This window comes from Phyllostomus hastatus, unplaced genomic scaffold (genome assembly GCF_019186645.2).
Source record: "Phyllostomus hastatus isolate PE091 unplaced genomic scaffold, TTU_PhHast_1.1 phas_scaffold_182, whole genome shotgun sequence".
NCBI classification, from domain to species: Eukaryota; Metazoa; Chordata; class Mammalia; order Chiroptera; family Phyllostomidae; genus Phyllostomus; species Phyllostomus hastatus.
Window position 1 is genome coordinate 6,339,641 of NW_025334013.1, and position 13,416 is coordinate 6,353,056.

A 13,416-nucleotide genomic window follows, 5' to 3' on the forward strand; every position below is an offset into this window, starting at 1 on the left:
CTACGAGCAGATGTGAGCTGGCCTTTTTACTCCGTTAGGGAGTGAGGCTGCACTGCAGAAGCACAGATGCCCATTTTGGGGAGAGGGAAAAGAAAAAGTGTGCCCACCCCCTTGGTAAGGAAAAGCTGACAGAGGAGGACCAGGACACACTAGGGCTGGGTCACCAACATTCTGAGACAGTGAGACATCCACAGGAGTCTGGGGAGACCCGTATGGTGGCACTGACACATCCCATTGTCACCGGGACAGAGCGTCAGAGGGGGCCGTGGGGCAGAACCGAGCACCCACTGTATTTCAGCAGTTCCAAGACGCACTTTTCCCACACTTTAACGTCTCTGACATGGAGACACAGTGCACAACTCTAGGTTTCAGAGCACTGCGACACAATTTAATTGCCAGCAGTGAGCCCTCCCCACCCCCGTAGCGGCACACAAAAAGCAGCCGCAGCTTCTCTAACTCACCAGGAGCGGTCCCATTAAGCCTCAAGGCACTCCTGAGGACGGGCTAGAGGCAGTGGCAGAGCAGAGGTTCATTGCTGAACTACAGCAAGCCTCACCCTTCGGAATGATCTGGGGCTGCAACAAAAGACGGCCCGTCCTTGTGGTCAACTTTACGAGAAACCTGGGACCGCTCCCCTTGTACAGCTCCTCACGGAAGACCAGCTTCCCGCACGGAACAGCAGCTCTCCTTGGGGTTTGCAAGACGCTCTATCAAGGCAGCTATTGTTCAGTGGTTCTGCAGGGTGCCTTCAGAACGCTCCCCGGTGATGGGCGGGAGACCCGACCCCTTGGGTTGGGTGTGGCTGGCTGTGAAAGGGCATTACAGAAAAAGAGGGGCTAGACAGATACAATCTGAGCGTGTGCACCGGCTCCGTCGGGGCTTCCTCCACATGCCCACTCTGCTGCCTGGAGCTTTGCTACGGGGGTACAGATTCCTAGAGGCACACTGGCAGCATGAGCCCAGAGGTCTGGAATGTGTTTTTACTGAGACGTGAGGACAACTGAGCAAATCCTTAGCCTTCTGGACGGACTGTTTCTTCTTCCAGCAGACACGAAGAGGAAAAAACAAGACTGTGTACCTTTTCTGGAAGCCAGGAAACAACTGTAAAAGCAGGACTCATACTTCCAAGCAACACAACAGACACCTTGGGAACACGTGTCCGGGACCCAGACAGAGCGGGTTCTGTCCAGCCATCTAGCCCCTGTCCTGCGGGCGGTAAGGCCCAGTCGCCCTTGCCGTGAACTGGATGCGCAGGCACACCCAGCTCCAAGTCCCCAGCGTTCTTCAAGAACCACAGGCCCACCTTCCCGGTGGTGCTGCCCGAGCCAGGGCGGCAGAGGTGCGGCCCGAAGGGAAGCTCTGCGGGCCCAGGTTGGCTGGGCACGGACTTGTCCCCTGGTTCTGCACCCCCACCCCTGACAGGGTCCCATCTCTGGCTGACAGTGACTTTTTACAATTACAATGTAATGGACATTTGATGCCCACATCTGTTAGGTTCCTGGACACGTTATGGGGACTTAGCTACCCAGCGACATGGCTGTCTTTATGGGGACACGTTACTTTCTTTGTTCCGTCTTGCACATGGGCAGCTGCGTGCGGCCCCTTGGGCTGCGATGGCAGCTAACTGCTAGGGCCACTCGGGCTGAAGAACCGGTTACGTCACAGGCCTCCAGAACCAACCCCTGCTCTGTGGCCCTCTCACCGCCCTTCTTCACAGGCAAAGCACGAGGGGTGGGGCACAAACCAATGGCTTCCGGGGATACAGAGGGATTACACGGCAAGGGTGCTACCTCGAGTTACTGGTTAAACAAGGAAGGTTGAACCACATGATCTCAACTCTCCAGCCCCTACTTTCTCTGATTCTGTAGCTATGGCCCGTGGAAGAAAAATGGGCTCGAAGCAGGAGGGAATGCAGTGCCCTACAAGGAAGACCTCACCGTGGTAAAGTACTGGCAATGACCTTGGAGAAAGACGCTGATTCTCCCTAACAGATGTTTATTTAGGGGAACAGAACCTGCTGTTGGGAATTCAGTCTTTCATTCGATAACTTCCAATGAAGTGTCTCCTTTGCCCTGGGCTTTGAGCTAAGTGCTAGGTGCTAGGGCCGCCGTGGTGGACGAGACGGACCAGGCCTTTGCTCTCACCGAGCTCACAGGCAAGGAGGCAGAGGCACCGAAACCAACCACGCTGCCTGGGGGGGGAGGGGTGCCGTGGGGGCAGGCGGCATGAAGAAAACAGAGTGCTCGGGGAGAGAGCAATGTGGGAAAAACTTGTTCTGGATCGGGGCGGGCAGGGAAGGCTTTTCTGCTGAGATGACCACTGCAGACCTAAACGGTAAACCTACTACTTGCTGGACATCGACTGTGTGGCAGACACCACTCTAAGTGTTTTCTGTGCACTATCTATTCTAAGAGAAACTTCCCAGCTGAAGTGCGACACACTCACGCCCATGAAAGCACATGCAGTGCACAGCGTGATGAGTCCTCACAAAGGGAAGACAGCCTTGAAAGTCCCGCCCAGACCACGAGACAAACGCTGTGCGCCGGCAGCATCCCAGAAGCCCCGGGCCTCCTCCCGGTCACCACGGCTCCCGCCTCGTCCCCGAGGTAAGCGCTGTCTGACTTTCAACACGAGGGGTGAGGGCTCCCAGGCCTCGAACGTCCGTGAACACCTAACATCGCGGCTGTGAGACACGGCCACGTTGCTGCGTGCCACGGCGGGGGGGGGGGTGTGAAAACGCCCCCTTGGCGTTTTCAGTGTCTGGCTGGTGTGTGCAGTGTCAGTCCGCACGCTCCTGCCCGTGTCTTTGGCGCACGAGCACTCGTGCTTCTGTTGGGGACGTCCCCAGAAGAGCCGCCGGGCTGCGGGGTCTGTCCAGCGTCAGGAGATGCCGACAAGCTGCTCTCCAAAGTGGTGTCACCGATCTCCATCTCCACCCGAGGTGTGCGAAAACCTCAGCACTTGGTATTTTCAGTGGCTTTCACTTCAGCCATGCTGACTGGTACGCGGTGGCACTTCCCAGTTTGAATCTGAACTTCCGTAGTGACTGCAGGGCCTGCCCAGCTTTCCCTGTGTTTATTGGCCTTTCGGGCCTCCTGGTCTGCGGGGCAGGCGCCTGTGCACACCTCCGCCCTTCCTTCGATCGGCCACCCTTGAAGAAGTCGATGAGTTCGACGTGTGCTCCGAACGCAAGATGCACAGAGGTGCGCAGAGCAGGTCTCTTCCCGCCTGCCCACTCTCTTCACGGCGTCTTCCGTGCACAGACATGGCTACTTGTATTGCGTGTGTTCATTTACGGTTAGTGTTTCTCATATCTTGTTGAAGAAAACTTTCCTTATCCCAAGATGCTGAAGATACTCTCCTTCGTTATCTTCTAGAAGCTTTAGATTTACCTTTCACATTGAGAAGTTAAACCTCCTCTGGACTTGAAGTTGTGTGTGTGGTGTGAGGTGCGGGTCCAGAGCCTTCCGCACTCCCCTGGCCCCAGCAGGCTGTCCGGCTGACCCGGCTGAGCTCACTGAAAAGCCCAGCCCTTCCTCCCCGTGCTGTGGTGCCGCCTTGTCGTGAGTCAAGTGTCCATGCACGCGCGGGTCTGTTTCTGGATGTCCGCTTCCGCTCCGTCCCCCGGCTGGTCCGTCCCTGTGCCTGCACCGCGCTGCCTGGATGACTCCCTGCGGCTCCGGGATAGGTCTGATCACGGGCAGGGCAACTACTCTACATTTACCTTTCTTATTCAAAAATGCCTTGGCTATTCTTTACTTTTATCTTATCACACATTAAAATAGTTCATTTCTCTTTCCAGTTGGTAATATTCTTAAAACAAAAAAACATCAACTTTAGTGCCTGTTCACAATACAAAACAAAAACCGCATAAAAAAAGACACCATTTGCCAAAAAGCTATTTGTACCTAAGAGTATCAAAGGTGCAAAACATTCACTTTCTGTTCAGATCTGTCTTGAAAGCGTAGCTATTCTCCTTGACAGACCGAACAGGGCGTCAGCCGCGGCCGCCTCCATGTTGTCAAGGGACCACGGCAGGCAGTTGTTTGGATGTGAGCAACGTGTCATCTGTTAAAATGTTTTGCATCAGCTTTTAAAGAATTTCCCTTAAAAAAAAAATCAAGTTAAGAGTGTTTGCTTCTAATCCCATTTCCCAAAGCAAATCACTTAAAACACATTGGGGTCCCACTTTTCTTTATACCAGGAAAACATCTATGCTCTGTCCATTAGCTTTAATTCTCTGCTGAAGCCACCACAACTCGCCAGGTGTAATGCGCACCCGCAGCTTAGCACTGCCCGTGTGTAAGGCGCACCCTTGTTTTTCCCTCAAAAATTTGGGCAAAAAAGTACGCGCTGTATGCGGCAAAATATGGTAATCCTCATAAAAATTCTCTGAAGTGAAGTAGTTGTGGTTTTTCTCTTCATTTCACTGACTGGTAGACGCTAATTTAATTTGCCCAGGGTCATATAACTATCAAATTGTATCTGGGATTAGATAGAACTGTCAAATTATATCTGAGACTGGAGCGCAGATTTGTTTGCTTCTAGGCCCAAGCATTTAAAGCTTGTTACACACCACTTCCTTAATCCTTAAACCAGATGACTCCTGCAGGGTATTTAATAGGAATGCAGTACAATTTTAAGAAATTCTAATGTTCTAAGTCACCCATTTCCAGTTAAAAATCTTGTTTGGCAGCTACAAAAGCCACTTTCCTGGTACAACTCAGGAAAACAAAGCAACAAGAGGTAAAAGCATCTTGGATCTCTTCCACAGCCCTTTGTCTCCAGAATAACTCTCCTCACGTGGACTTCCACGGCCCCTCAGGCCTGGCTCCCTTCCCAGATGCCTTCTGGCTACTTCTGCCAGGCTCCACTGCCCCCAGCACTCTCCCGGTGAACGGAGGTCTTCCCCGTGGCTGCACCTCTCTCTGCCCAGAGTGCCCTGCCCACTCCCAGCTACTGCCCCCTTTTCCTTTAAACCCGGGGAGCGCTTCCTTTGGGAGGCCTTCCAGAGCCTCGCCTGGGCCAGGCACTCCTCCTCCTCGGTGTCCCCTATCCTAGCATGTCCCACTGTCCTTGAGTCTATCTGCCTCTCAGACTAGACTGCGGGGCACTCGGGGCTGGGCTCTGCTGCCAGAACGGGCATTCGCCACCAGTCCCGAGATGTCAGGCCGACTCTCCTGCTAGGCGTATAACTAAAGAAGCGGCTAGGAGGAGGCCTCAGAGCAGTGACTTCTAGTACGCCCAGGGTGCGTGCGCTCTCTGGTAGGAGTGGCGAACTGGGAGGCTTGGGGAAGCGATGGAAATAGCGTCCATGATGGACTTGGGCTCTCAGCTGAGACAGAGACAGGACTGCATGACAGAAGGGTCAGGTGTAAACGACTACGTACAGTAAGACAAGCTGTGACTTGTTAAAAGACTTTACAGAAGTAAAGTATTCCCATGAAGTACACAATTAACCTACAACAAGGCAGGTTCTTCTAAACTACATCCATTCCATGAACCGGGGGCCTGGTTTCGAGAGCAGCTGCGTCTCTGCCCCCCCAGTTTTGAAAGGAGCAGGTGAAGAGGAGGCAGGGGCAGAGGCAGGAGGACGTTAGCGAAGGGGAGATGGCCCGTAGGCCTTTGCCAGCTCTGCGGCCGCAAGCGGCCCGAGTGCCCCTCGGTGCCCTGCAGTCAGACAGTGGGCGGTCTTCAAGAACTTCCAGGCTCGGTAAAAGCTCACTGGCTTTTCTTGTTAAGAACCTAAGCTTTATTTTCAAAAGCATCTTTCCAGGAGCACCAAGCTGACCCCCTTTCACCACCAGCAAAATGGAGAAAAGGGAAAACTCTAAGGCGGCGACCCCAGGTTCTCTGGAACTTCCCAGCTAACCCCCGTGTCTGGGGAGGGGACAGAAAGCCTCGCAGAGAAGGGAAAGCCACTGTGCTCCCACACTCTTCCTGGCGCCCCCCATGGCCTCCGCTGTGCTCAGACCGAGGACTAACTTCCTTCTTGCAGAAACTCAGGACGGAGCACGTCGAGGGCTGTGGATGTTCTGGAGGCCGGATCACCTCCTGGCCTGGGGAGTGCCCTGAACTAGCTATTTTACTCAAACATCTGGGGACAGGGGTTGTTGACATTGGGGCAGCTAAGGCGATTCCAGAAAATCTTCAAATCAGAAAAGCCCGCCTCCCACTCACGTCTGGAGTCAGCAGCAAGTCTCCGGAAAAGAAACGTCGGCGAGCAGGGCTTGTGCTCAGACCTGGGGCTTGTGACCTGGCCCCTCCCATCTTCCCGGAAAGGACCGCCACGTGGGCAGTAAATAGGAACGACGGATCCACCCTCTGTCCAGATACGAAGACCTAGTCACACCACTCTCCTGCTTAGGCAGGGACAGCGGCCACTGGAGAGAACAAGCCAGGCACTGACCGGGAACCCACGCGACCCCACTGCTCCCCGCCGCTTTCCTTACTGCGCTGCCACTGGGGGCTCCAAGCCAGCAGGGTCACAGGCGACGTTACAGGTGACTGGCACACAGCATTTCCGGGGCACACGGTTTGAGCTCAGCGTCATCTGATGGCTGGGAGACACTGAAGGTTCTCAGGGAGCCTAGCAGACCCTGTGCGACGCAGACAGCTGGGGCCAGGTTCGCGTGAGTGGAATGAACCGCACGGAGCCGAGGCTGCAGGGCCCAGCTGCACGGGACACATGCACAAAGAGAGCAGGGCGGGCCAGCAGGGCCTGCTGCGAGTGGCCTCTTTCGAGCAGCGCGACAAGTTACTACAGAGTGCCGGCAGCATCCTCCCTCACGCCTCAGCAGGCGCAGGAGGCAATGTGGGCAAAGAAACCCTGACCCACACGATCCAGGGCTGCTTTGCGACTTATAGGAAAAAAGAAATTGTTCGGTAGCTCTGGCTGCCTGGGCAGAAATGACCCGCTGAGAGGCTGGAAGCCCTGGCTGGAAAGGACTCCGGGGGATCACGGCAGGGAAGGCAAGTTGCCGGGGGGCCGGTGTGGCTCGCGTGTGAAGGACCCACACCAAACAACAACAGGACAGGACCTGGCCGAGTGGCTCCGTGACACGGGAAGCACAGGAGCGAGTTACAAAGACGGGGCTCCTGCTGGAGGACAAAGGGACGTTCGCCTACATTCTTCGTGAAAAGCTCATTTTAAGGATTTAAAGTTTGCTGAACTTTAAAGGCTTTTCTCATCAGTTTTCAATGGAAAAGTTATCTCCATTCTCAGGAATATCATATACGAGTAGAGAATAATTCAGATCTGCAAACTATATTGCACAGGAAGAGGAAGATCAGACTCTAACTATGGGCTTATTTGGTGACGGGGACTCTTTTCTCTATGATTGAACCATGGGCCAAGGGCTCTCCGTCCTGTCTGCAGACCAGTGCGCATGCGGGTGACCAACCCAGACCCACGTCCCTTTCTCCTGAGCTCTTGTCTCTGCCATCACCTCTGACCCCTCCCCGCCTAAAGTCAAGTGTGAGAAGCCTGCTCACTGTTGAAAGAGAAAGTATGTAAAAAGGAAGATAACTGAGCAAATCCTGTGGATACAATCTACAAAGTCTTTTCTGCTTCCTAAGAGATTTATTGCATCCTCCTCTTTCTAGAGCTTTTCTAAGTTGTAAACGTTCAAATGGGAGACTGTGTTAGACCCAGGTCGAATGGGTGTTTTGTAAAACACTGAATGATGATCAGAGGAAGGCATAAGCAGCCTTGTTAAAGCCCGTTCAGCAGGGTGCCAGAACACACCAGCTCCTCCTACAAACAGCATGGATTACATTAGCAGGCCTCCACGGGTGAGTGGAATCCTCTTCCCAACTCGCGCTGCCTACCTTACGCTCACCCCATGGTTATATAACCTCTAGAATGGAATTTGGAAACTCTTCTGACCCTGCCCTGCTCGCTGATAGTGCTGAGCCAGTGGCTGGCAGGGGCACACTCTAATAGGCAAAACTGGAAACACCAATTCACAGTCCTTTTGTCTCGGCCCAGGGACTGTGCATGCAGGCAAGGAAAGACAGACTCGCCCTGTCTCCCTCCTCCCCTTCTCTGGCCTAAGTTCACGCTGACTTCACCCAACAGGCACCTGACCCTCCTAGATGAACTGGGAGGGGCTAAGGCGTCATCCACACGGGGTGGAGGTGCAGGCAGCGAACGGTATTTAAGATGCTGAGTTGTAGAGCCTTCAGGCTTGGGAAGGAAAGCTATAGGATGCCCAATTAAGCCACGTTTTCAGAAACTCAAGCTTTGACAAAGGCTAAGAAAGAAGAAGGAAAGAGAAAACAGAGTGGTGAGCCCATCGACAGTGAGGGTACAAGGTTGTAATTATTACAGCTCTGCAGCTCAGCTGGGCACATCCAGATTCCTCTCCAGGAAGAGCCTCCTCACCAGGCCCACGAAAGATGCTGACAAAGACCCTTTCAGCTGTGCCCTGGCTTTGCATTTTCATCTTGGCCTTTGTTAGTCACCCAGTGTGGCCACAGAAGCCCACTAAGCGCAAGACACCTGCACAGCTCAAAGGGGCCGCCTGCTGTGAGGAGGTGAAGGAGCTCAAGGCCCAGGTTGCCAACCTCAGCAGCCTGCTGAGCGAGCTGAGCCAGAAGCAGGAGAAGGACTGGGTCAGCGTGGTCATGCAGGTGATGCAGCTGGAGAGCAGCTCCAAGCGCATGGAGGCGCGGCTCGCCGAGGCCGAGGGCAAGTACTCCGAAATGAACAACCAGATCGACATCATGCAGCTGCAAGCTGCACAGACGCTCACGCAGACCTCGGCAGGTAAGGAGCACGGGTCTGCGGGTTCTCACCACCTTGCCCTCAGACAGCCCAGGGTCTCCCATCTGTGGCATCGCTTCTAGGTAACCTGCTGTCAGAACAATGACTGGGGGTTCTTTGGGGATATACTTTCTTGGGTACATGCTATTTTCTCTTTACTAAAGGTTTACAGAGTATTTCTTTTGCTTTCCAATGTTCTGTAAATTACCCAGTACCTTCACAGGTCTTATTCACACAACATCTCAGCACACTAAAGGTATGAACTACCACCGTGGAGCACAGAGAGATTATGTGGTTTGCCCAAAGTCACACAGCAAGACTTAGAAAGAGGGTTCAAGTTTCCTGATTGGTCCCCTTCCTTACCCAGAGCTGATGGGTTATACCCTCAGTCCTAAGGAAGCAGGAGTGAACACCAAAACCAAAACATCTGTTGCTCCGGGAGCAAAGTTTTGCAAAAAACAGATCTTTTCTGTCTCTAGCGTTTAGTGGAATGGGCCTCAGTGGAATTCCGTGTCCTCTCCCTGCAAACCGGCTCTTCCCATCGGCTCAGAAGGAAACGCACGGGCCCTGCCCGGGGCCTTCCGAAGAATTCCTCTGTGTTCAGGAAGGACGGGGGGGTCCTTGGGTTTCCTCGGTTCTGATACTGCTGTTTTCCCCCTGATCTCACATAAAACTCTCCCCAATAGTACAGGAAATAAGAAAATGCAATGCTGAAATTTGGATTTTTTAGGAGGCTAAAAATAAGACAGTTAATGTTTTCTTTTGCAAAATAACTTCCAGTTTCTGGTTAGCTTGGCTCAGATGGGTCAAGGTGAATCTGTCAGAGAGAGATCTGGTTTTCTGAAACTATCAGGGAATTACTAGTTGGAAAGGGCACATCCTATAGATATGTCATTTTCTTACTGAAACTTTTTGGTCGCACTAAGTCAAGAATAAAGAACAGTAAGTCACTGGTTACCCTTAGTTCAAATGAAAAAGTTTTAACATGGAATTAAGCTTAAAACTTCTGTCACCTGAACCTAGGTCTGTAAGTCACTCTCTAAGCGTGTGCTTCCCGACCCCCAGTTCGGGACTAGGAGGCGGTCTCCGGCCCCGTCCCACACCAGCGAGCCCTGCCCGGTCTGGGAGACGAGACCACACATGCGGAGGAGCAGGCCAGACCGAGGGGCATCTGAGCGTGCCGCTTCCTGCTTCCCCAGACCGGGGCTCTCCCCACCCCCCAGCGGGGAGTTCCTTGGGGTCAAACGCAGCTCTGCTGCTGGGACCCTTCCTCTTCTTGTCCGGGACAACATTCCTCACTTTTCCTCTCTGTCACCAGGGCTGGGTCACCTTTCCACTCCGTGAACAGGCAGCCCCTGGAGAAGGCAGTCACTCGTGCTCCCATCAGTAACAGAAAGTGAAGGACTCTGCTGGCAAGGGCCAGCCTTCCCTCCCCATCACTCTCTCCTCAGACAAGTCCCCTGGCAGAAGCGTTGCCCTCTGCCACCCGTGCACTCTTCTCACAGGCCCAGGGCGCCGGTCACCAAGAGAAGCTCCCGGGACACAGAGGGCAGAAGTGTCTCTGGTCGGCGAAGCTCCTGCTCGCTGAATCCCAGCAGGGAAGGCCGTCCCTCCCGCAAAGTCTTCAACCATGTTTAGAACGAGGAAACAATCTGCCGCGAGGCGGCAGTCCCCAGGGTGCCGGGGACACGTGTCAATCAGCCCCTGAGTGAAACCAGCCTGCCCAAGGCTCTCAGGTCCTTGTTCCAGTGACTGAGCTGGGAGGACCCTCCAGGGTCCCTCAGAGTGCATCCGCATTCATCTAGCTGTGTGCGATGAAGGTGGGGGGGCAGGCAGGATTATAACTCCATCTCCCTTAATTAGGACCCCAGTAGCCCTTGCCTCTGAGAAACAACAAAAGCAACCACCCACCCACCCAAACCTGGAACAGCAGCAAAACCAGACCCCATGAGGCAGTCACGATTACCTGGTAATGGAGGCTGGCCGGCCCGGAAGTTGGCCTTATTAGAGCCCATTATGTGGCCTCATACGCTGTCGTAATTCCAGGGTTCGTGGCCTAGAGCTACTGCAGGACGATTTATTTCAGAGTAAGCCTAAAGTCACCTGTTTGCTTGTCCTATGGATGCTCTCTGGGTGAAGGGCTTCCCCATCCCTCAGTCCCAGGGCCAGCGAAGCCAAATGCTCCAGCTCCCGGTCCCCCACACCCAGACACCGTCTAGAGCTGAGCACTCACGCGATGTGCGTGGTGGAGAGGAAGTCCACCTCCACCATGAGCTTAAACTTCCCAGTCCTGTGTAGCAGGAGGGCCGCCCGCCAGGGAGCCTGGGCGGGCGCGCTCACCGCTGTGGCCTGTCCCTCCCGCAGATGCCATCTACGACTGCTCGTCACTCTACCAGAAGAACTACCGCATCTCTGGGGTGTACAAGCTTCCTCCCGACGACTTCCTGGGCAGCCCTGAGCTGGAGGTGAGGCCGCCGCCACCCACTGCCCATGTCCTGTCCTCTGTCCTCCACGCCCTCAAAGGGACAACAGGGCCAGTCAGAGCCTAACGGAGCAGAAACTCAAGATAGAAACGAACACAGCAAATCCCAGGGAGCCATCCAAACGCTGCATTTACAGGGGGAAATCCAGGCATCTGTTTTGCCTCTTCGAATCACTATCAGTTAAACAGCAACGTTCTGACGTGTTAGCTGACTCTAGAACCACGCCCTCACTAGCTGGAAGCTCCTGCGTGTCCTGGAGTAGCTAGTCTTTGGGGAGGGGGAAGAGAGACCATGGAGGGAGCCAATCAGAAGTACCTGGAGTTTCCCCCTCAGACCCGACGAGCACCCCCTTGTCCCCATCCTCGAGGTTGCTAACTCTCCCTCAGCGAGCCCCCCGCCCCAGCTCGCCCGCACCACGGCAGGCTCGTGCCACAGTGGGCCTGTGCTCCCGTCCCTGGCTCTGCAGGGGCAGGAGAAGGTAGGTGCGGCCCACCCACACTCCCGCCTCTGTGGGTCCCTGACCAGAGCATCCTCTCCGCCTCTCTGCCTCAGGTGTTCTGTGACATGGAGACGGTAGGCGGTGGCTGGACCGTCATTCAGAGACGGAAGAGCGGCCTCGTCTCCTTCTACCAGGACTGGCGGCAGTACAAGCAGGGCTTCGGCAGCATCCGCGGGGACTTCTGGCTGGGGAACGAGCACATCCACCGGCTGTCCCGGCGGCCAACCCGGCTGCGCGTGGAGATGGAGGTGAGCGCAGGGCCTGGGTCCCAGGACCGGACCAGGCCGCCACCCGCAGCCGTGCGAACTCTGGGGGCGCCGTTCCTGCCCCTACTCACTTCAGGCCTGTGTGTTCACAGTGACGGGTTTCCCTGAGGCCGCAGTGCAGCTGAGAAAGAATAGGCTCGTCCCTGTTTTTCAGAAAAGTGAGGCTGCAGGGCCCGGGAGGAGGCCACCCTCAGGCCAGAGCACAGTGATCCAGCGGCCAGCGGCCTGGGGCATAAGGTCCTCTGTGTATAACCCTTACTGATACTGGTTGGTGACTCTCATCAGAGGCCTTGAAGCGTCACTACACTCTCGAATTGCTCTTGTGACACCTGTAAGTGGGTGCCATAAAGACACAGATCTACACCTCACCAACAGGGGAGTGAGGGGACACAGAAAGAGATGCTCACTCACCAAGGCCACATGGGGACTCAGGGGAGAAGCCTGGTCTAGGACCCTTGTTTGCCCACTCCCAGGTTGCAAGGTTTCAGGTACTGAAGCTGACTAGATGCCCTGCAGTGGAAAGCCGCACGGCTGTGGCTGGAGGGAGCAGGGGCCGGGCGGGGTGAAGCGGCCCCGCTGGCGTGTTTCTCAGCCTCGGCCCCTCCCGCAGGACTGGGAGGGCAACTCGCGCTACGCCGAGTACAGCCACTTTGTTCTGGGCAACGAGCGGAACAGCTACCGCCTCTTCCTGGGGAACTACAGTGGCAGCGTGGGGAACGACGCCCTCGTCTACCACAACAACACGGCCTTCAGCACCAGGGACAAGGACAACGACAACTGCCTAGACAAGTGTGCGCAGCTCCGCAAAGGTGAGACGGGGGTGGGGTGGGTGGGGTGGGGGGTGTAGGGGGAAGTTCAGGTTGAAGCTCAGACCCACGTGAAGAGGTGTGAATCATAACTTCGCGGCTGATATCCGGGCTTCGGTATGTCCTTTGTCTATCGGCCCCGACTGCTTAGCTGCCACTCACACCACCACCAGACAGACAGACCCCTGCCGTCTAGCCTGGCAGCCACTCCCGCGCGGGGGACACGCCCAGCTCACTGGCGCCCCTCCGCTTCTCCCACCAGGTGGGTACTGGTACAACTGCTGCACGGACTCCAACCTCAACGGCGTCTTCTACCGCCTTGGGGAGCACAACAAGCACCTGGACGGCATCACCTGGTACGGCTGGCACGGCTCCGCCTACTCGCTCAAGCGGGTGGAGATGAAGATCCGCCCGGAGGACTTCCAGCCCTGAAGGGCTGCCCGCGGCGGAGCGGGGCGGGAGACGCGGAGACAACGGAGGCTGGGCGGGGGGGTGGGAAGGGAGTGGAGGAAAAAGCGCCCATTGTCCCCAGTGGGAGAGGGAGTCTCTGAGGAGCAGGAGACACGTATACGCAGCCAGGATGTCCCAGTAGACG

At 55.4% G+C, this 13,416-nt stretch overlaps 2 protein-coding genes across 2 annotated transcripts in view; one reads left to right on the forward strand and one right to left on the reverse strand.

The window, feature by feature from the left end:
• Nucleotides 1–13,416, reverse strand: part of MTOR (mechanistic target of rapamycin kinase) — a 110,492-nt gene that overhangs the window by 49,426 nt on the left and 47,650 nt on the right. The gene's annotated exons all lie outside the window — the stretch shown is intronic.
• Nucleotides 8,150–13,301, forward strand: ANGPTL7 (angiopoietin like 7). Its single transcript, XM_045858453.1, has 5 exons — nucleotides 8,150–8,770; nucleotides 11,132–11,232; nucleotides 11,803–11,997; nucleotides 12,626–12,824; nucleotides 13,084–13,301. The coding sequence occupies exons 1-5, from the start codon at nucleotides 8,401–8,403 to the stop codon at nucleotides 13,251–13,253; spliced, it is 1,035 nt and encodes a 344-aa protein (XP_045714409.1). The 5' UTR covers nucleotides 8,150–8,400; the 3' UTR covers nucleotides 13,254–13,301.

Coding starts and splice junctions, on each gene's coding strand:
- ANGPTL7 (XM_045858453.1), top strand. CDS start 8,401: ATGCTGACAAAGACCCTTTCAGCTGTGCCCTGGCTTTGCATTTTCATC. Junction 11,998..12,625: donor GGCTGCGCGTGGAGATGGAG/GTGAGCGCAGGG, acceptor CCCCTCCCGCAG/GACTGGGAGGGCAACTCGCG. Junction 12,825..13,083: donor GTGTGCGCAGCTCCGCAAAG/GTGAGACGGGGG, acceptor TTCTCCCACCAG/GTGGGTACTGGTACAACTGC.